The 24,042-nt window shown below is 39.0% G+C and overlaps 1 protein-coding gene across 1 annotated transcript in view; it reads right to left on the minus strand.

The window, feature by feature from the left end:
• The window catches only part of LOC122551725 (low-density lipoprotein receptor-related protein 1-like), a 1,892,490-nt gene that overhangs the window by 712,416 nt on the left and 1,156,032 nt on the right, over positions 1 to 24,042 (minus strand). The window contains exons 22-25 of the mRNA XM_043694091.1: positions 22,991 to 23,191; positions 15,403 to 15,648; positions 15,114 to 15,311; positions 11,576 to 11,780 (exon numbers count right to left, since the gene is read on the minus strand). Coding sequence (XP_043550026.1) covers positions 11,576 to 11,780; positions 15,114 to 15,311; positions 15,403 to 15,648; positions 22,991 to 23,191 — 850 coding nt within the window. The remainder of the gene's footprint in view (positions 1 to 11,575; positions 11,781 to 15,113; positions 15,312 to 15,402; positions 15,649 to 22,990; positions 23,192 to 24,042) is intronic.

Consider the following 24,042-nt stretch of genomic DNA (forward strand, 5'->3'; position numbering starts at 1 on the left):
CAGTCTCTCCAACACCAATTCTTGGCAAATATAAATTCCCTTCAGTTCTGGTCCTTCAGCCACTGTTACCTCAGGGAGATTGCTTGTGTCTTCCCCAGTGAACACCGATCTGAAGTACCAATTCAATTCTTCTGCCATTTCTTTGTTCCCCATAATATATTCCCCATTTTCTGTCTTCAAGGGCCCAATTTTAGTCTTAACCATTTTTTTGCCTTTCACATATCTAAAAAAGCTTTTACTATCCTCCTTTATATTTTTGGCCAGTTTACCTTCGTACCTCATTTTTTCTCTGTGTATTTCCTTCTTAGTAATCCTCTGTTGTTCTTTAAAAGCTTCCCAGTCCTCCGTTTTCCCAGTTATCTTTGCTATGTTATACTTTTTCTCTTTTAACTTTATATGTTTCTTAACTTTCCTCGTCAGCCACAGCCACCCATGCCTCCTCCTAGGATCTTTCTTCCTTTTTGGAATGAACTGATCCTGCATCTTCTGCATTCTACACAGTCAATTTGCATAAAGTAAGGCCAATTAAGACTAATGAAGTATTGACCAGACTACTTCTTTTGAGATTAGATGGAAGCAAATGTTTGCTAAAAGATAAGCTAGAAAGTCCACGCTCTTGGACTAACGCTGTTGAATTTTTATATGCACATTAAGAAACATACAGTCTTGGTTTAAAAGATGGAACCCACTGTGCAAATTAATGGGATGTAATATTTATATGTTCCTGCAAAGTTCTGTAGTGTGAAATAAAGGTAATCATCTCCAGTTTTAGAACATCCTCCAGTCGTGTGGAAATGGCACGAATAACATCCAAAGATTTTTAATATTTATTATTTACAATGCTTTTTCTGTGAGAACCTATCTGCAATAGATTGTTGTAGTCATGAAGAAAATTTCTAAACAAGTTTGTTGTTGACATTAAAAGACCCATATGAGACAAGGTAAATTATTTTAACAATGTACTGCTGTGAAACTCACTGCCTTTTGCAAATATTTATGGCCTGTAAAACTTAGTGTGCTTTACATGAATTCCGGATGATTCCATCACTATTGTACAAGCAGGGCAATTTTTTTCAGTAATTGAATTAAGTGTTATATTAAATGAAGAACATTGAAATATTGTGCTTGTACAAAACTAAGTTATTAAAGCTGATTTCATTATGTGATTGAGATTAGCAATAACACTGATGCTGTAAATGATCTCATGCTATAAAACATTGATTTCATCAGGTGACACAGTGTGAACAAAAGTACTCAGCAAAATTGTGCGATTTTATTTGCAGGTATTCCCGCGGTGCTTAAGATTTATTGTCATTGTATTCCACTTGTGTTTTGGGTCGAATGAGCTTTGATATTATTTGAAAATATGCAATCTCTTCCTGTTTGTGTATTGATTGATTTTTCTTTTCAAAATTGTTCTCAAATGTTTGGCTATTGCTTGAAAGGTTAAGACATTTGACCAGAGGAGCCAAGATGTTTTATTTTGTCAAATCATTACTTTCATATTATTTTTGGAGTGCCATCATAGAACAGGTTACAACAAGGAAGGCATTTGTCAAAAACAGACATGCCATTTCAGTTTTCAGCCTCCTTTTATCCTAAAACACAATGTGTCTCTGTTATAATGTTACATTCACTACACTTTCCACAATACTGTTTTGGCCATCCAAAGTTTGGGTTTCCTCTCCTACTTTTAGCTCAAAGTCAGAATACTTACCACATGTGATTCCAAAGAGAATTAAATAGAGAGGTGATTTTGGATGAGATCCTGCAACTGACTACAACTGTTGTCTTACTTGGCTTTAAATAAATACCCAGATCATCTCAGAGGAAGATGGTTGTTGCAATAGAATAGAGTGACACAGCTAAATCCTCAGGAATTGACTGGATTTTGAAATTTCAGATGAGCATTTACCTAATGTCTGGAGCAAGCAGGAAAAGTCCTTATTATACATAGAGTCATAGATTTCACAAGGTTCTGAACAACACGTTGTTTAATAGTTAGCCATGAACAGTTAAAGGAATTTAAACCTGTCTAACTCCTGGGTAGCGATTCACTAAAAATAAAGGGAGTAACATTGTTAAGTGAAAGATCAATTTATTGGTAACAATCCAATAATTGTCTCAGAAGATTGTGGGGTCATGCTGCACTCTAGCCTTTGAGTGCATAATATAGGATAACACATTCATGCAGGAGTGCATCACTATCAAATTAACTTTATTGAGGTGTGGATTTAATCAAGGTCTTACGTGAATATAGTGGATCCTATGTCCAAGAAAAGCTTAAATATTGTTTTAAGGCACATTTATCTCTCTACCCAAGCTTTTTATCTCATCATTGCTTGCAAGACCTTGATGTGACTTGGTGGAGGGAGAGGGAGTGGCAGTGCATCCACGGTGTCCCAACTGAGTATCTATACACATGTTTTCCTACCCATGGGTGAACTGAGAATCACAGTCCAATTTTAGACCACAGCAAAATTAATATTTCTCACATTGACTGTAAATACGTAGAAATGTTAATAAGTTAAGTTAATGAATCAAAGTTCCCCTAAAATTATTCAATGATTAATTTTATGAATCAATTAATTGTAAATTTGTGAAAATTTGGTTGAGTGGATGAGGTTTGTACATACAGTATAAGTCTGTTTCATCTTAATGAACTGGATTAAGTCAAATTCTGGGTGACAGAAAGAACCCCCTCTCTGTATATTATCAGAATGTTACATGAAATGATTTTTTTCCTTAATTCAATGTTTTCTATCAATTTTTCTACATGTTCTACACATTTGTCGATTAATGTCCTGGAACGCTAACGATGTTGTTTGATCATTTGAGGACTTTTTCCTAAATTCAAAGACAGGAAATGAATTCAAGAAGCAGCTTCAAGAGGGACTGATCCATTCCTCAGCATCAACACCCTCCTCCTTGATCGATGCTGAAATACTTCCCATGGGCATTCATTTTTAAAAAGTAAAGTTATGCATTCTTAAAGAAAATATCTTATAATTCAAATAATGAGGTACCACATCGCTTACAGCAGAGAAAAAAAAACAAATGTGGATTACTGAAACAAATTTTATGGTTTTCACACTCGGTAATTTCAAACTTTGCCGCACAGAACAGAACACCAACCCATTTAAAACCAATAGCATTGAAGCATTCCCCACGTAATCTTTAGCCAAACACATGCAATAATAACTGACATAATCTTGATCAACATCATATTCTGTCTCCTGGAGGAAACATAATGGATTCTTCAAATTTATCAATTATCTTTAACATTTTAGACTTTTAAAGAATTCATAGTCATACTTTCAGCATTTTACTCACACCAGAGATGTTCTTTGACAAACTCTCAATATGCCTTGTGATTATGATAAATACATTTAAATACTTTTTATCCATATTTATTTATGTTAGCTTTTCTAACCAAACACTGATCAAAAGTTCTCAATTTATAACCAAGTGGTGATGGCAATCAAATTCAAAATTAGTACAAAATATATTGTTAAACCTTTATTAATAATCAAAGAACAAAGAACAGTACAGCATTGGAATAGGTTCTTCGGCCATCAAAACTAAAAACCTTTTGTGTCTTCACGGTCCATATCCTTCTATTTCCTGCTTATTCATTTATGTATCAAGATGCCTATTAAACCTTGTTATTGTATCCACCTCCTCTTGTAATGCATTCCATGCATTTACCATCCTTTGTGTAAAAAAACCTGCCTCTCATCTCCTTTAAACGTATCCTCTTTTACCTTAAATCTATATACCCTAGTAATTGACATTTTACTCTGGAAAAAAAGATACTGACTATTCATTTTACCACTCATCTCATAATTTTGTAAACCTCTATCACATCATCCAAATGAAAGCAGGTTTGTCCAATCTTGCCTCATAGTTAATCCCCTCCAAACCAGGCAACATTCTGTTAAACCTTTTCTGTTAAATCTCGGAAGCCTCCACATCTTTTTTGTAATGTGGCGACCAGAAACGTGCATAAGTTTCCAAATGTGGCCGAACTAAAGTTCTATACAGCTGCAACATGACTTGCCAATTTTTATACTCTGTGCACTAACTATTGAAGACAAGCATGCCATATGCCTTCTTGACCACATTATCCACTTGTATTGCCACTTTCAGGGAACTGTGGACCTGTACACCTGGATTCCTCTGTAAGTTGATGCCGTTCAAGTTTCTGCCATTTACTGTATACTCCCCTCCTTTATCAGATCTTCCAATGCATTTGTTTGCATTTCTCCTATTTAAACCCCACCTACCATTTCTCTGCTCAAGTCTACAGCTTTTGTACATCCTGTTGTATTCTCTGACAATCCTCCTCTCAATTCACAGCTCCACCCTCTCTGTATCATCTGCAAACTTACTTATCAGACCACATACATTCTCCTCCAAATCATTTGTATATGTTACAAACAGCAGTGCTCCTAGCACTGATCCTTGCAGAACATCACTGGTCACATATCTCCAGTCAGAAAAACATCCTTCCACGACTACTCTCTGTCTTCTATGACTAAGCATTTCTGTATCCATCTTAGCAGTCCACTGCAGGTCCTATATGACTCCAACTTTTGTAGCAGCCTGCTATAAGAGACCTTGTCAAAAGCCTTGCCAATGTTCATATTGACAACATCTACCACACAACCCTCATCAATCACCATTGTCACTGCCTCAGAAAACTAGTGAAGTTTGTGAGCCACGACCTTTCCAGTACAAAGCCATGCTGACTATCACTAATAAGTCAACATTTTTCCAAATGAGAGTAAATCCTATCCTTAAGAATCTTCTCTGACAATTTCCCTACCATTAATGCAAGGCTCACCGGCCTGTAGTTTCCCGGATTACTCCTGTTGCCCTTCTTAAACAAAGGAATAACATTGGTTTTTCCAGTTCTCTGGGACCTCTTCAGTGAGTAATGAAGATACAAATGTTTCGTTCAATTTCCTCACTTGCCTCCTTTAGCATTCTGGGATAGATCCCCTCAAGTTCTGGAGACCAGTCCACCTTAATGCTTTTTAAGACGCCCAGCACCACCTTGTTTTTTTTAATAACAACATGCCTTCAAGTATCAACATATCCTTCTCTAGATTCACCATACATCATGATGTCCTCCTTTGTGAATTTCGATGAAAAGCATTTGTTCAGGACCTCAATCACTTTCTCTGGCTTCATGCATAAAATTCCCCATTTTGTCCTTTGGTGGATCTACTCTTTCCCTAGCTACATGCTTGCTCCTTATATATCGATAAAACACCTTAGGACTTTCCTTAATCCTGTTTGCAAAGACAGTTCATGGCCCCTTTTAGCCCTCCTAATTCCTTGTCAGAGTTCTTTCCAGATATCTTTATATTCTTCTTGTTTGTATTCAGTTACCAAATCCTTACATATGCCTCCCTTTTCTTTTTAACTGAGCTCTCAATTTCTCTTATCATTTAATGTTCACAAACTTTGCCATCCTTACCTTTCACTTTCACAGGAACGTGCTGGTCCTGAACTCTAATCAACTGGCTTTTAAAAGGTTCCCACATGCCAGATGTGGATTTTCCTTCAAATAGCTGCCGCAATCTACATTCCACAGTTCGGGACTAATACTGTGGTTGTTAGCCATTACACAATTTAATACTTTCACCCAAGGACAACTCTCATCCATATCTGTAAGAAAATTTAAACTTACAGAATTATAGTCACTCTTCTCAAAATACTCCCCCACTGAAAATTCGATCACCTGGCTGGGGTGATTCCCCATTATTGGTTTAGTATGGCCCCTTCCCTTCTTGGACTATTTACATATTGCTGAAAAAAAAGGTCCTTGACACACCTAACAGTTTCTCCCCCATCTAAGCCCTTGGCACTAAGCGAGTCCCAGTCAATATACAGGAAGTTAAAAATCACTTATCACAACAATCATAAGCTGTCTATATATCTGTTCGTCTATCTCCCTCTGACTATTGGGAGACCTGTAGTACAGCAAGAAAGTGATTGCACCCTTCCTAGTCCTGAACTCTACCCATATGGCCTTACTGGATGAGTATGTACTCCTTCAGTTCATTTATAATATTCTCCATAATGAGTAACGTAACTTCCCCATCTCTTTTATCTTCCTCTCTATCATGCCTGAAACATCTAAATCCTGGTACGTTTAAATGCCAGGCCGCTTCCTTTTTCAATCAAACCTCTGTAATAGTTATATACCCTAATCCAAGCTCTAAGTTTAACAGCCTTTCCAATCATAATCCTCACATAAAAACAAATGCACCTCAGACCACCAGTCCCACCATGCTCAGTAACATCTCCTGTCTATTCTTCCTTTTAGTCTCCAACTCCTCCTCGGTTATTTTATCTGCTGATTCTGCACCCCACCTCACCTCCACCCCATCCACACTAGTTTAAACCCTCCTAGGTAGCACTATCCTGCAGGATACTGCTACCCCTCTGGTTTTGGTGCAGCCCATCCTTCATAAATGGGTACCAACTGCTCCAGAGGACATCCCAATGATCCTGAAGACCTTTCTCTTACACCAGCTCTTTAGCCACAAATTTCATTGTTCTATCTTCCAATTCCTAGCCTCACTGGCACATGGCACAGGAGTCATCACAAGATTACAATTCTAGAGGTCCAGCTTTTCAAATACCTACCTAACTTCCTGAACTTCGTCTACAGGACCTTACTTCTCCTTCTGCCTATGTTGTTCACACCATATACAGACCATAATCTCCAGCTACTCACCTCCCACTTCAGAATATCCTGTGACCACTCAGAGATGTTCATGAGCTTGGCACTGGGAAAGCAATACAACATTCTGGAGTCTCGCTCAGTATCGCAGAAACGTTGATCTGTACCTCTGACAATAGAGTCCCCTATCGCTATTGCTCATCTGCACTTTAACCCTCCCTGCTATACATCAGAGCCAGTCATGGTGCCACTGATCCACCTGATGCTGCTGCTGTCCACTGAGGTCAACCTCCCCAACAGTATCCAAAACAATATAACTATCACACTGACCCATCTAACGAACTTGAGCTATAGCTTGAGCTATAGCTCACATTTCCTGCAGTCATGGTGCCACTGATCCACCTGATGCTGCTGCTGTCCACTGAGGTCAACCTCCCCAACAGTATCCAAAACAATATAACTATCTGAGAGGGAAATGGCTACAGGAGACTCCTGCACTGCCTGGCCACGCTTACTCATTTTCCTGGTGATCACGCAACTCTTCTCTGTCTGTGGAAGGGCCTCTGTCTGTGTAAGCCCTTACTGTCGTGTGACCAGCTCACTATATGTGCTATCCACAGCATTCTCAACTTTATGGATGCTCCCTAGTGATTCCATTCGTAGGTCCAAGAGCTCGATATGGTCAATTAGGAGCTGCAGCTGATCACATTTCCTGCATTCATTGTCACCAAGGACACTGGAAGAGTCTCTGACTTTCTACAACAGATGTTAGACAATACCAGGTTATGGTCCAACAGGTTTATTTGAAATCAAAAGCTTTTGGAGTGTTGCCCTGTTCAACACTGGCACCTCCACATCTGATTTTCCACATATTGCAGGAGGAGCATTCCACGGGGCTGAGTTCTCCTGCCATTGTGAACGTTATCAACTAAATCAACCTGGTCAACTGTAGGCAATAATCCAAGAACTGATTTCACAAACTAATCCACAATTCACTAAACTCTGATCTCTCACTCCTACTCTCTGTTCCTAGCTGACTACAACTACTAAACATAAGCACTTTACCTCTCGACAGAACCTACTCTAACTGCAAACCTGGTTCCTCAGCAGCTCAATCGAGGTCACTTGTTGAATTGTGATGTCACCTCCAGAGCTCCGCCCCCAAAATAAGCTCCACATTCACCCTGACTGAGCCCACACCTCATTTATTTAGCCTGCTGCTGCTGTTCACCCTGACTGAGCCCACTCCTCATTTATTTAGCCTGCTGCTGCTGTTCACCCTGACTGAGCCCACTCCTCAGCTATTTATCCTGCTGCTGATGTTCACCCCAGGTTCACTCTGATACACCCCATTCCTCAAGTATTTATTCTGCTGTTCACCCCCATGTTCACTCAGATACACCCCATTCCTCAGGTATTTATCCTGCTGTTCACCCCCAGGTTCACTCAGATATACCCCACTCCTCAGGTATTTATCCTGCTGCTACTGTTCACTCTCAGGTTCACTCTCCTTCACCCTGTTATTGCTGCTAACCCTGCTCAGACTAATCTTTATACAATCGATCATAAAATTAGCTCTTTTCAAAACATGTTCGATGACAAGGAACCAGCAAATCAGGTTCTTACCTCTCTGGTCTCAGTAATGGCAATATCAATAGAATTAGGAATGTCAAAAGGATAAATATATGCTTGTAAAAAATATTCTATTACCATCCCTGAGAGCAATATGCTCAGAGTTATATGTAACTAACTTTTCCTTTTGGTCACAATCAACAGTAATACCAGATGACATTGGGTTATAGTCCAACAGGTTTATTTGAAACCACAAGCTTTCAGAGGCCTCGCTTCTTCCTCACAAGCATTAATTGTGTCTTCTTTATCTCTGCTCCATTGTTGTGTTCAGGAAGTTGAAGTATTTTGAGTATTTGCTTCCTTATGATCATTTAACTCTATGTTTTCTCCCAATGTTCTATCTCTTCCATTTCTTCCTGTTCAATGCTCCTCTCCCCATCTTCCAACTCCTGTTTTTTTTCCCTCTTTCCTCCTTCAGTTTGTCACTTTGTCGCTCCTTCCAACCTCTTAATGCCTTTCCCTGAGAACTGCTTTGTTTGGGAAATGAACTTGATCTTGGCTTTCTACATGCAATGGCAGATGGCTCTATGTTTTTAATACATAAAATGTATAAAATATACATTTTCAGAACATTCATCCCATTTTGCGTGCCATATTTCAATGTACTGAAATACTACAAGCATATTAACCCTGAGGTTTACCAATGACTGAGAAGGTTTACTGCTTTGCTAAAATGGCGCTGATTCAGGAAGTCTTAACTCCAAGCCAATCACAAACTATTTTCACTGATGTCTAAGGATGGGATGTGGGATGGTGGTGAATTGGTGAGAAGATAATTTGTAGGTCCATGGATCATGGAAGCAACAGTATATAGTAAAGCACCATTGCCTTCAGCCAAATCCAAGTTTTGCTCTTGGAATATCCAAAATATGAATTGAGGCTTTAGAATTTTCAAGACAAGATCTAATACTGCTAAAACTAACTGAAGAAGTAGGATACCCTATTGTTTATGCCCAAATATATCATTGGAAGAGATAAGGTACTCCTTGCGTACTTCAAGTGCCCTTTAGGATTGTTAACTTAGACATTAATATGCATAAAAAGTGAACATTTAAATTATCAAGGGAATTTTCAAATGATTAACAAAATTCATTGGAATGATCAAGTTGTCAAGTAACTTACATCTCACAAGCTTTGCATTTTTGAGAAAACTCTTTAATTTGAAGAAAGCCAGTGTTTGCTATTTCACACTTTCCATTGACACAAATTTAAAAGCAATCATTGAATGATGTGTGATGCATGGCTTGTTCAAATCTGTCATTATTACATTGAGGTATCTGTCAATTCATCATTTGATTGGTAGCTCAAGGTGCTTATACATTTTTTGAAGCGGGGGATGAATACAAATACTTCTTCTAAGAACAGGCCAATAACTTGAAGGTAAGCATGTTTTGAGAAGATTTTTTATCTCAGGTTGAGGTTCTGGATGTACGTTTGTTCGCTGAGATGGAAGGATCATTTTTAGACGTTTTGTCACCATACTAGGTAATATCATCAGTCAGCCTCCAATGAAGCACTGGTGCTATAGCCTGCTTTTTATTTGTGTGTTTAAGTTTCCTTGGGTCGGTGATGTCATTTTCTGTGGTGATGTCATTCCCCGTTCTTTTTCTCGGGGGTGTTGAATGGGATCCAAGTCAATGTGTTCCTAGAAACATGACACTCCAAACAGAACTCTATCAACAAACACATTAACTTGGATCCCATTTATCACCCCTGAGATAAAGAACAGGAAATGACATCACCACAGGAAATGACAACACCAACCCAAGGAATCCCAAACACATAAATAAAAAGGAGGCCATACCACCAATGCTCCACTGGAGGCTCACTGATGATGTTGCCTAGTATGGTGACAAAACGTCTGAAAATTAACCTTCCCGCTCAGTGAGCAAACTTACATCCAGAAGTTGAAGGTAAATTTAGTGAATTTAAAATGAGTTTCTTTAATTGTGAGAATTTTATTTTAAGTAATGAATTTGTCAAGAGATTTAGAGCTTCATCTGAATTCATCCCAGCATGGTTCTGAAGGTCTATATACAGTGAGTTGACATGGAAGGTCTAAGTACAAAAGACGGGACAATGATTGGCATGAGTTGGCACTAAGTTGATATAGGCCTCAAAAGGGCCATTTGGATAGATTAGATCCATAGACTGCCATCGTGGTGAGAGGTTCATGGGAATAAATGGGAGGTATGAAGTGGCATGGGTTCGTATAGAACATTGGCAAAATGTGGGAGTATGAGGGGATGTGGGTGTGAGAGGTAGAGGCTGTTCTTTGTTTATCATTTTTGGGAGCTGGGATATAGTATCAGAGCACCAAGGCTGAGCTTTTAAACAAGCCAACACATTATCTGACAGCTCCAGTGGCTCTTTCCAAAGGCAGTGAGACCAATTCCAAAGATCACCTGCCTTTCCAAAACAAAAACTAAACTCCTACAGGGCACTTTCTCCTGAGCTGCTTTCAGCTGACCTAGAAAATTTTCCTGACTCTGCATTCCTGACTTGGGAGAGTTCAGGTATAGTGCTATAAAGAAAATAGATGATATTTTATTTGATTTGGACTGTAAAATTAACCTGCATAAGTTTCCTTTTGAGAAACAATTAAACAATCTGACGATCACAAGAATGAAACTATTTACCATCAACCACGCCACCAACCCAAAACTATCCACCAACAACAATGCAAGACATGAATAAATAATAGCTGTGATTACATGAACTGCTTAAATGATCAGAAACTTTATGTCTATGTCTAATTAAACAAGTTTGTGACAGGAATTATGCTTAATTTGCATTTAATGTATAATTTCATAAAATTGATAGCACAGAACAGGGTTTTCAGCTAAAAAGGTCATATTCCTCTCACCCAATTTATGGATCGGCACCTTTATCTTTCTCTTCTCTATTGCTTGTCTTTATCAAGGAATTAAAACTTTGAAATCTTTACTAACACACTTATGAGTTTATTATCATGATGTGCTATTTTTACTGATTTATGCACCTATTCCCAGATTTATTTTCTCCTCTAGCCTTGTTGTTCCTTATCCATATTATATTCAGTAAAAAACGTATCCCTGTTAGCACATTCCTCTTCTAAAAATTAAAAATTGCAGTTTTTTTTAACCTTAAATAGAAACTTTTATGGCAGCAACATTCACTCAGTTCCTTTGTTTCACATGCAAAGTTAAAATGACGTAGTAAAATACTTTATGTTCAGTTTCCAAAAAATTAGATTTGCGAACTGACCCATATCGAGGATCCAAAGCTATGGCCCGTGGATACACCATAGAACCTGCGATTAAGGTAGTCCTCATGCTGCCATCCAGTTTTGCCACTTCAATCTGTTCCATTTTGCTGTCTATCCAGTAGATGTTTCCTGCAATCCAGTCCACAGCTAACCCTTCGGGAGTATCTAGACCATGCTGTACAATAACTTCCACACTGCTTACAGCTGAAAAAAGAACCATTTCATTTCCATAAGAATTAATTTCAGATATATTTAATTCCTTGTTCACTAATAACTGGCATGTTCATCTTTTACAAAATTAACTCACTTATCTGGAATAGCAAGTCAATAAATTCAGTCATAAATGCATTAGTGCACGCTGCACAATTGCATTGTTTTATATGTTTGTATTTAATAACATTCATTTTCTGCATTTACCCATGCAGCAAAAGGTGATCCAATAAATCTACAATGATTGGGAAAATAAACTGGCTTGAAAATGACTGATCCTTCTGTTTTAATTTTGACATTCAGAAGATGTGAAGGAATACTTGTAGCTGGTTTCTTTTGTGCTTGGAAAACCATCAAAACCAAAACTCAAACACTCTTCGAATTAACAACTGGTAGCTCAGAGTTTGGTGCAGTTACAGACATTGGAATGGTGTTTCTTCAGCATGTCATTCTCTTCATGATTGACTCCCAGTCTGAACCCAGCTATCTGAAGGAACACTTATTAGAGTCTATGCCCTTACTCAGTGGATAGGATGTAATCTTAGTAATCTGATTATTTAATTTCTTCCCTTTCCCAATCAATCTGGGTAAAATAGTATATTTCTTTACAGTTTCAATGTTTCTGTACTAATACTTGATATGCTTGAGTCTATGTATTCATTGGAAAATATGTAAGAAAAGCAGAGCAAATAAGCAGGAAAAGGTACATTTTAATGAATAAATTCGAACAGGATATGGGAAAATCAATTCCTATGAAATGTATAACTATTCTAATCTTAATGATCTGATATCAATAATATGGAATGTAAGATTAAAATTCTGCAATGCTATGATTGAAGAGGGAAAGCTTAATATTATGTTTGTATATAAGTTCACAGTTTCATTTTTGAAACTATAACGACTGTAAAGATATACCATATTGCATGACTTCAGACTTGTCTTGTGCAGTTTCTGACTTGTCATATTTTGCTTGCAAAGATGCAGCCAATCAAATTCTAAACCTATATGGCTGAGCTTTCAAAATGACTTGCAGTTAGTTTCAGCCTTATCAATCAGTTATGCAGATGAGTTGGTGAGGTGGAAAGTGAATGTTAAATCATTTAGAAATTGATTTAAGTGGGATAAAATCTCACCATAATTCAAAGAAATGTCACAGCAAAGTAACTCAGTGTCGAAAGTGTGCATTCAAAATTGACTGTGTGTTTTAGATGGTGCAGGTTGGTCTTCCCATTTTCATGAGCTGGCATCTCAGTTAAAATGTGAGGATTGGCATGATCTAGCCAAAGGTTACCAAGTCCTTCAAGTTCTGAAGAAGAGTCACTGGACCCAAAATGTTAATTCTGCTTTTTCTCCATAGATGCTGCCATACCTGCTTATTCCAGCACTTTCTGTTTTTGCTTCAAATTAATCAATCACAGAATCCCTACAGTACAGGCTACTCAAATATGCACCAATCCTCTAAGAGTATCCCACACAGACCGAGCCTCCTATCCCTGTAACCATCATGGCTAACCTCCCCAGCCTGCACATTCCTGGACACTGTGAACAATTTAACATGGCCAGTCCACCTCACCTACACATCTTTGGACTGTGGAAGGAAATTGGAGCAATGGCAAAAAGCTGCATAAACTTGGGGAGAACTTGTAAACTCCACAGTCACCCAAGGCTGGAATCGAACTCGTAGCTTTCTAGACCTTTAGTTACGTCATACATAGACTATTGTGTTCAGTTCTGGTCACCACACTACCTGCAGGATGTGGATGCTTTGGAGAGGGTAGAGAAAGGATTTACCAGAATATTGCCTGCTATGGGGTGTTTTAGCTATGAAGAAAGGTTAGATAGACTGGGTTTGTTTACACTGGAACGCAGGAGGTTGAGAGCTGACCTGATAGAAGTTTATAAGATTGTGAAAGGAATGGATAGACTGGAAACTATGAGGCTTTTGCACAGGGTAGAGGAGTCAATTACTAGGGGACACAGGTTCAAAGTGCAAGGGGGTACTTGGAGAGAACTTAGAGAGATGTGTGAGGCATGTTTTTCACACAAACGGTGGTGAGTGCCTGGAGTGCGCTGTCAGAGGTGGTGATGGAAACAGACTCAATAGCAGCATTCAAGCAGCACCTGGACCAATGCATGAGTAGGAAGGGAATAGGCGGATACAGATCTTGTAAGTGAAGACAGTTTTAATGTGGAAGGGCAAAATGTGTTGGTGCAGCCTTTGAGGGCTGAAGGGCTTGTTTCTGTGCTATATTATTCCTTGTTATTTGCTCTTGTGTCCCTGGCACTGAGGCAGCAGTGCTAACCACTAATCCACCATGCCTCCCTGTTGCACTTCAACATCCACTTGTTGTTGCACTCTAACTCCTGTCAACATTATTAGATTAGATTCCCTGTTGTGTGAAAACAGGCCCTTCAGCCCAGCAAGTCCTCACCGACCCTCTGAAGAGTAACCCACCCAGACCCATTTCCCTCTGTCTAATGCATCTAACACTATTGGCAATTTAGCATGTCCAATTCTCCTAACCTGCACAGGGAGAATATGCAAACTCCACACAGAAAGTCTCCCAAGACAGGAATCGAACCCGGGTCCTTGGTGCTGTGAGGCAACAGTGCTAACCTCTGAGCCACCGTGCCACCCCAAATTATCATTATCTCTTTTTCATCCAACAGCACCTCTTGAATCTATTTATAACTTTCATTCAGTGGTCAACCTACTAACTTAGTACATAAGTGTCTGTTTGTTTAATGGAAAAATGAAATCTAAAATAGCAAGACATACAAGCAAACAGATATGTTTGAAATACTTTGCAGATCAGGCAGCATTTGGAGAAAGAGAAACACAACTTTTTGGGTCAATGACCTTTCAGGAGAACGCAAAATATTAACTTTGTTTGCCTTTCCATCAATGCTACATGACTGGTTGAGAATTTCCAGCATTTCTGTTTTGATTTCAGATCTTCAGCGTCAATTGTATTTTGATCTTAAGTAGATATGAATGTTTCATCTATGTTTTCTGGTATATTAATTCTATGTCATTGTGAATTTATACAGATACCTTGTTTACCCAGGTACATTGAAACTCTGCTTCCATCCAGAATCATCAGAATATTAAAATGGACTGACCCTACATTGTAAATTTTTTGAAGTTTACATATGAATTTGGGCAGGTTTCATTCAGGTAAACATCATAATATGCCCACATTTTCATCTTGAAGTGTCAGTTGGTCACTATTTCTTGCATATTCACTGAAGCATTCTGACGAATTAATGCTTTAAAGGGCAATGGTAGAAACTAGAAAGAAAAGTCAACTGCATAAAATTTTATACCTCCAACATCTGACAGCTTTCCTTTGTAAATTTTATCTTCCACAACATCGGTCCAGTATAGAGAACTCTGATTGAAATGGAAATCAATTGCTATTGTGTTCCTCAAGCCAGGGACTAGTAAGTTGTAGTCTTGCTTGTGAAGATCCAGTTTTCGAATCTCATGCCGAATGGAAAAAATTATGTATGGCTCAATAGGATCTGTCCAAAAAAGACACATCTTGGATTATTATGTAAATTCAAATAAATGCTAACAAAAAGAGATATGCAGTTAATGAAAACAATGACTTACCTAAACTAACGCAACTATCACCATTAGGTGCAAGTAACCAGCCATCATAACATGAGCACTTAATTGTCTTCTTATGTTGTTCACATACTTGGCTGCACCGGAGATGCTTTCTGCAGTAATCGAGGACAATGCAGGTTTTCTTGTCTGAGCTTAAGTGCATTCCTGTAGGGCAAGAGCAGACGAGGCCTTCCCCTATTACAAAAGTGCAGTGGTGACTGCATCCTCCATTATTCAGAAAGCACTCATCTGTGAACAAAATCAGCCAGTTTATTTAAGAAGAACAACCATTTGGAATTTTATCATGCACATTTACAACTGATACAATTTTCTACAATCACACCGAGAAGGCATTTAATTAAAGACAACTGGAGCCAATGAGTTACATATAAAACTATTTTAATGTTAAAATAAGGTATACTGCCTGGACACATGCAATGAGATTTATTACTTCTGACTGTGTTGGTTGAAGCTGACGAATGAGAAAGGTCCAAGCATATTATACTTTGCTATAAGGCCAAAACAGGAAAGGGTTTTAATTTTGTTATGGACTAGGCCAGACCACTCAAAACATTTTTAAGCAGGCAGCCTCAAACCATAACTTTGCAATTTGACTCAGTAAATGTACAGTGAAAATTACTCGAATTAAGTTAGTGAAGTTGACTAACAGGTTTTAAAACAGACAAAAATGTATTCACAAAATTACACAATGAAACACAAAGAACAGAATAAAGAACCCCTACATGACTCAGTCTATCCAAACTAGACTTAGTTATACTGTTCTGAATATACACAACAGTCTCAATAAGCAACCCCCCCCCCCCCCTAAAAACCAGTATAAATGGAACGGATGCTTACAGGTTGAAGTTAGAAGAGCAAAAGGGAAGAGAGAGTTTCCACACAGCTCGCTGTTGAACTCTGAACTAGTTCTGGACTAAACTAAACTACTCAACCAGAGAGCTGACCACTTCCCTTTCACTGTACAGGTCACTTTTAAAACATGACCACTTTTGGCCTGAAGTCCCATCTTGTTTACATATGGACAAAAAGGCCTCTCAATACCATTTAATCTCTGTACCAAACCAGACTAATTGCCACTGAAAGTGGTTTATTATCCTTCTGAAGAAAACCAAGGACACAGTATCCTTGAGAAAAGGAACAGCTTTTAGAAAAAGAAACCAGCTTTGTGACAATTTTGGAAGCCCAAGCGAACATAATTTATCCTTTAATTGAAGATAAACTCAGAGGACTAAACATTTGGTTTTGCAACACACTAACAATTTCTTTTCCATTGAAAAAAAGAGATAAAATTGGACAAAGCCCAAAAATGGGCATGATATGCCCTATGTCCATTGCTTCTGATGTTGGCAGCATTCAGAGTTCATGGTACCTGCTAATTTAAGTGATTGCAGCACACAGACAGCATTAAACCTGCTGTTCAGGTGCTGGACACTTCAGCGGGGAGCAGAAAATTATAAGAAGCCAGCATAATTAAAAGTTAGTCTCGATTACTTAAAATGGATGCACACTGTGAATAAAACAGATGCATTACTCTATTACTCTACTACCTAGACATTTTAAAAGAAATTTTGAGATAGTAAACTTTCAATAAGAGTGCAACATATTTTCATGATTTTCCAGAATCTCACTGGAGACTTTAATGAAGGAGTTGGAAAGGATGAGATATGTCATTTATCTACAAATATACAGGGGGCCTATCTGATGAGCTTTGTGCAGGCAGTGGAGGCAGATGGTGTTGTGGTCAATGCCAGGTGTCAAGCCACAAGGGCTTGCATGCAGTCTGTAAAAGTTGAATGACCTCAAGCTAGCGGTCAAGGTCAGTGAATGTATTTTCAAATGTTATATCACGTCAGGTGTACCACAGTCCAGCCCAGTTTGTAACATATGCCATGGACTTAATCCTGGCCCTCTAAGATCATTTGTATCAAACTAGTTGCTCACCCTTCACTTTCATGAGAGTTCTGAAAATTCTTCTCTTTTCAAGTGTTTGTACAGTTCTCCTTTGAAAATTGCTGCTGAACTGACTTGCCCCACAACTGCAGGTGATGCATTCCAGACTATAACAAGCCACTGTGTAAAATATTTTTGTCTTACAACCAAGCTAGATATCATAAAGAAGACTGGATGAAAATTAATTCAGCTATCACAGCAAAAAACAGAATGACAGGGTTTACTGTCATTATCCACGGAATTATCCACGGAAGAATGTGAGATTACTCAGTCGAAACATATAAGATCCTGAGGAGTCTTGACCGGGTGGATGTAGAAAGTATGCTTTCACTCGTACGAGTATCTAGAATTGGGGGCAATAGTTTAAAAATAAGGTGTTTCCCATTTAAAACAGAGATGACAAAAAGAATTCTCTCTGAGTGGGTTGAGTGTCTTTGGACTTCCTAAAAAGGCAGTGAATGCAGAATCTTTAAATATTTTTAAGGCAGAGATAAATAGTTTCTTGTTTACCAAGGGGTATGAGGGAATGTATTACTGAAGTTAAAATCAAATCAACCATCATATTACTGAATATTAGAGCAGGTTCAAAGGGCCAAGTGACCCACTCTTGTTCTTTGTCTATGTCACAGACACGATCGATTGAAATTTACCAAATATTGGCCAAGGGTCAATTTTGAAAATGCGTTGCTGGAAAAGCGCAGCAGGTCAGGCAGCATCCAAGGAACAGGAGAATCGACGTTTCGGGCATAAGCCCTTCCTGAAGAAGGGTTATGCCCAAAACATCGATTCTCCTGTTCCTTGGATGCTGCCTGACCTGCTGCGCTTTTCCAGCAACGCATTTTCAGCTCTGATCTCCAGCATCTGCTGTCCTCACTTTCTCCTCAAGGGTCAATTTTGGCAACCTTCATGGAGGGCTTCTCTCCCAGATCCCGAGTGAGATTTCTCACATTCTCATGTTATGTACCACATTACTATGATCCCACTCATTCTCTCTTTCCCCTTGACAGAGGTGGGCTTACTCATTACTGCCAGCACCTCCTGAGATTCACAGCATCAGCACCATATTGAAACACTTATGGAGCCACCCAGCATGGTCCCTGCATCTGAAAAACTGCCCCAAAGGTGGAAAACAGAACAGGTTGGACCCTACAATTTGCCAAACAGGGACTTGGAGGTTCTGGTGGATAGGGAGAGACACAGGAGGCCTTGAATTTCTATCCAAACTTCATGACACATTATGACTGCACAGTCTCCATCATCAAGCGGGTGTTCTCACAAGACATCACCTTCTCCACTTCCAAGGATGAAGCCACAGATCTCTCAGCTGAGCGAGGCTGCCTCCTGTGTTCTCCAATACCTCACATACTGATAGGTCAGTGGATATTTCAGCAAGATTAGAGTGGGCAGCACATGCTGGTGAGCACATACCTTCCACGTCTCTGTAATAAAAGCAAATTACTGCGGATGCTGGAATCTGAAACCAAGTGAGAAAATGCTGGAAAATCTCAGCAGGTCTGGCAGCATCTGTAAGGAGAGAAAAGAGCTGACATTTCAAGTCTAACTGACCCTTTGACAAAGGGTCAGTTAGACTCAAAATGTCAGCTCTTTTCTCTCCTTACAGATGCTGCCTGACCTGCTGAGATTTTCCAGCATTTTCTCTTTTGGTTTTGTGTCTCTGTGTCTGGCTGAGGAAGAAATGCCCCAAGTTGCTGGCTTTTGGAGGCATCAGCTCACTCTGGCAATGGATCACCCCATAGTGTCAACAATTAACAGCTTCATGCAAATGCAAAAGCCAGATGTACTAGTGGGTTTGTCAGAGGCACTGCCAAGGAGAGGACACCTGACTCTGGGCAGGACATATTCAGTATGTCTAAGTCCTCCAGCCACAAAGCCTTAGAGATGTCTGATATAGACTACAACACCAACTGGGTCCACTGTTTGGCAGGGCCCCTCCACTCCAGCTCCAAAGTATAGGACTGAGCTAAGACACAGTGAGGGAAGAGAAGGAGAAGACCTTACAAGGGCACATGGATATAACATGTGGAACTTCATTGTAAATACCTTCTCACATTTGTAAGTATATGTTCACTTTTCATCAACAGCAGAGAGAGTGAATGTCACTTTTGCTGCATTACAAGAATGAAGGCGCAGAGGCAAGCTGTACCTTAACACTGCATGAAGTTTTATGGTTCAAGCTATTAAAGGACCCTCTCCTTTACCACATGCATGTTATGGGCCCTTGGAAAGATTGCTACTTTGGCAATTGAGGTGACTCATTACAGGCCACAAAATATTGCTTATGCAACTTAGCCATTAGAGCGGTTGGTTCGTAAAGTTTTATGATATGTTCAAGAGTGAATGTGACCAGGATTTGTACTCCACAAAGCTGCTCAATATTAAAGATCTACATCCAGGATTTTATGATCACAGGTATCTTTCACCTGTGCTGTGTTGATATCTGTTTCATCTCTGTTGTGCACTTGCCATTTGGATAATTTGGTAGGAAGCAGCAGTTGTGCTTCACAGAGACAGTAACAGATTAAATCTTTTAGTCAAGGCGATCCTCCAAATCAATGACCATAATTCTAAGTTTTAAGTTGCTTATGGATAAGGAAAGAGGTAGTCCTTGGATGAAAGTACTAAACTCTGTGTGTGTGTGTGTTTGTGTGTTTGGGTGGGGGAGTGGGGTTGGTGGTGGGGGGGAGGGGTGGGGTGGGGAGGTGACTACCCCAATATTAAGTAGGAAATGGGGAATGTAGATTGGGCACTGTTGTTTGAGGGTAAATCCACATCTGGCATGTGGGAATCTTTCCAGACCAGTTGATTAAAGTTCAGGACAACCCTGTTCCAATAAGAATGAAGAATAAGAATAGCAAAACTCAGGAACCTTGGATGAGAAGAGAAATTGAGCGCATAGTCAAAGAGAAATTGGACGCACATGTAAGGTTTAGGAAATTGAAGATTGAAAAAACCCTCAAAAATGCAAAGATCACCGGAAATGTCTCAAACAAGCAATTGGGAGGGCTAAAAGAGGAATATCTTTGGCAAACAGGATTAAGAAAAATCCCAAGGCATATATATGTTTTTATACATAAAGTAGGAAGCAAGAGAGTAGCTAGGATCAGGGTAGGTCAACCCAAGGATGAAGTAGGGAATTTATGCTGCAGCTTGTACCCTGCTTCAATCCATGAGATGGGTGCTTATCCCTGTCTGCAAAGTTTTCTGGCAGCAGCATTACAATTAAAGGTGCACATGCTCTAAAGTGTTGCATTGAAGTGCAGACTGTGTTGTACAGGAGTCAGAGGTCTGCATGAGGATGAGGAAAGACTGCTACATGACTAATTTCAATACCCATGAATGGGGTGTGAGGTCAGTCACTGCCCATTGAGTGTACCCTGAAATATTGCTGACTTTTGCCCAGAATGATGGCTCGGGATCAAGCAGTGAGCTGAAGTTGCCAGGTTCCTGCTCCAACTTTCACGTTGGGAATCTAGTTGCTGTCTAGTTTCTATCCAGCCGATGAGAAAATGGAAACCTACATCTAAGTGAAGTGAGGTTAGGTAATAATGAGCTATTAACACATGCAAATTGTTGCAAATAGGTCTCTTGCTGTTCCTCAGCGAGATTCTCAACTTGCCTTTCAAAAATTGGATGAACCTTTTGCTTTTGACATTGAGAATTTCATTTCTGTTGATCTCACCCTAATTTCCCAAGTTTCACCAGAGGGGCCAGGAAGATTTGCCTTCAATGGTCAACCTCCCTATGGTGGGAAAATTCTCATGGTTAAGTTAGTGTGAGAAACTTAATTTCCATCTAAGGTCTTTCCGCCAAAGTACAGTGGGGGTCTGTTCAGTTTCCAGACCCTCTTATTGCCTTAAATATATGCAAATAATGTCCGACATAAATGTAAATAATGTCCTATATACATGTAAGTAATGTCCTCCATACATAAGAAATGCCTTTCAACTATGCAACTGCAGGGAATGTCAGATCCAGTGTTTGTTTTTCTTGATAGCCAAAGACCGTACAGAATTGCTTTAGTACTTGTGTATGTACATGAAGATTTTTTAGTGAATAAAATGTGTTTTGCAATAAAAGAAAATAGGATATAAATTAACACTATTTATCCCTGAGCTCACTTGAATGTAAATAGTGGCTCAGGAAATAATTGAAAGTTATTCAGCATGCCTCTCATGAGTTTCTGCTATGTTGGGTTTTCATGTGGCCTATGAGGAGGAGGGATTCCTTGGTGTAAGGCACTCAGTTCTTGATTGAGGGACATGGTGCTGGTAAGGGTCAACGAACACCATTTCCTGAGGGTTACTGAAAGCCAACATTCTAAATCCCTACCTCTGGTGGTCCCCTCCCTGTGATCAGAATTTTAAGTCCAGGATCCAGGAAAGGCAACAAAAGTCCTTACAGCAGCAACAACAGCAGTTACTGTTTCTTGAGGCACAGCCAAAAATCAAGAGCTTTCAACCTCTGACTGATCCACAACCTTTGACTGACACAGCATCCGCTGCTGAAGGCCCAAATTCTGGGAAAGGATCAATGCTGACCTGTTGAATGCCTCACAGGCACTTAGCATGGTTGGGCCTATGTCATGGAAATGTTCTCACTGCTTCTTAAACTGATGGATAGATTCTGTATTGGAATGTTAAATCCAGCTTATTACAAATACAAACCTAGGTTAAGTAATAAATTTGTATTTTCTAAATTTAGCTTTGAACTTAATTTAAATAATTGCAGACTTTATAAAAAATTCTATTAAACAATTTCTGTTGTTCATGACATCAAACGACCTGAACCTTGTCTGAAAGATATTTTTCTCCTTTAGTGTCTGGTCATACAGTTTAACAGTTACTTTTTTTTTTCCTGAAAGATGTATGTGTATCTGCTGGTTAGACAACAGTTTTTCTTTTTCATGCTGTTCTTGTGTGACTTTATCCACATTTAACAAAGGATTTTTTACTCAACAAATTAAATTGTCTGTTTTCTCCATTGCAACTATGTTATAACCAGTGTTGCATAACGCTGCACCTATCCCATGCCATAATGTGGCCTTGGCAGAACTTAGAAGGGCCATTCTCCTTGCACTGGAGTGATATTTCTGATCAGCCTTGTGAACTGTCAAAGACAGATTGCCAAATTAGAGTCAAATTTACATGTTCCAGCTATGTATGCCAAGGCAAGAATCAAGGTATTCCATTCTCATTTTATGTAAAATCCTTATAGCTGTCAAGGACTGAAGTTTTTTTTTGGATTGGATTTAAATCTGAGAATAGAACACAATCATAGTCTGTGTATCATTTTCCCTTCTGAGCTGTCACTTACATGAAGATTTTAAACATGAAATTGTCCTTAAATTGGCAATAAATTCATGTATTTATGCAATACACAACAAACGTTGATTTTCTGGTTGTTACGAATCAACGCAGGCATCAAAAGTATTGCTTGAATCAAGGAACAGTCTACAAGTTGACATCCAGCTTTGCAACTCAGGGCAGTTATCAAAATAATTGCTTTCATTTAAAGGCAAAATATTGGAAAATATCTTTGCTATCCACAGCAGCACCTCACTGTTTCAAACATTGTCTCATTTCAAATACAAAGAGCCTACCACAAAGTGCACTCTCATCGGCACCGTTTGGACATTCTTCTTTCCCATTGCAGAACTTGTCCAACAAAAGGCATATCGATGTATTTCCAGCACAAGGATAGGTGGGTGGTTTGCAACCAAATGCTCCACAGTTTTCTTCATCTGAGTGATCTTCACAGTCATTTTCCCCATCACACACCCATGTCACATTGATGCATCGTCCTTTGAAAGACAAAAACAAAGAGGCTAGATTGTCTATCATGAACTCTTCGAGGGATGCTTCTGAAATACCACTCAATTACAAGCCTCATTCTTATTCTCCAAAGGTATGAACTGTAATTTCAAAGCTTTTATCTGATATTGAGTTTTCAGATTTTTAGCATTTGTCAAAAATATCACAACTCTATCAGAGTGACTTAAATTAAGAAACCACACAATTATAATGTCTCCAATTTTTGACTAGGTGTTTTCACAAAATACATTAGTCAGTGTCATATAGAGATGTGATGAAATATATTTGAAAATTGCAAACCATAGAAGGAAATAGACTAAAATATATTTATTTGTGTACGCTGGCTGAGCAGCACTATTATATCTTAAAATAGCTAATTAGCAGGTATGAAGATACCATGCAGTATTGTCAGCCAGCTATTACCATTGTCTTCCTTAGCAGCTAGTTATTCCTCCAAACTAACCTGTACCCACTCTTTTATTTGTCCAACCTTTTATCTCTCTCTTTGGGCTCCATCTCGACCTATCATTTACTCTCCCTGCTCCCTTCACCCCATCTTCTGTATAAAAACCATGCTTTGTCTAACTTCAATCAATTCGAAAGAAGAGTCACTGGACAGGAAAAGTTAATGCTGATTTCTCTCCGCAGATGCTGCCAGACCTGCTGAGGTTTTCCAGCAATTTCTGTTTATAATACAGTACCTGTAGGTGGATCTGCCATACTTGTTATAACAGTAGATGGGTCTGCTAGAAATATTTGCTCCGAAAGTAATGTAATGCTGCATACCAAAGAACCGTCAGTTACTCAAGTTTTGTAAGTATTTGATATTTCCACAACCATA

This window comes from Chiloscyllium plagiosum, chromosome 7, assembly GCF_004010195.1.
Source record: "Chiloscyllium plagiosum isolate BGI_BamShark_2017 chromosome 7, ASM401019v2, whole genome shotgun sequence".
Classification (NCBI taxonomy): Eukaryota; Metazoa; Chordata; class Chondrichthyes; order Orectolobiformes; family Hemiscylliidae; genus Chiloscyllium; species Chiloscyllium plagiosum.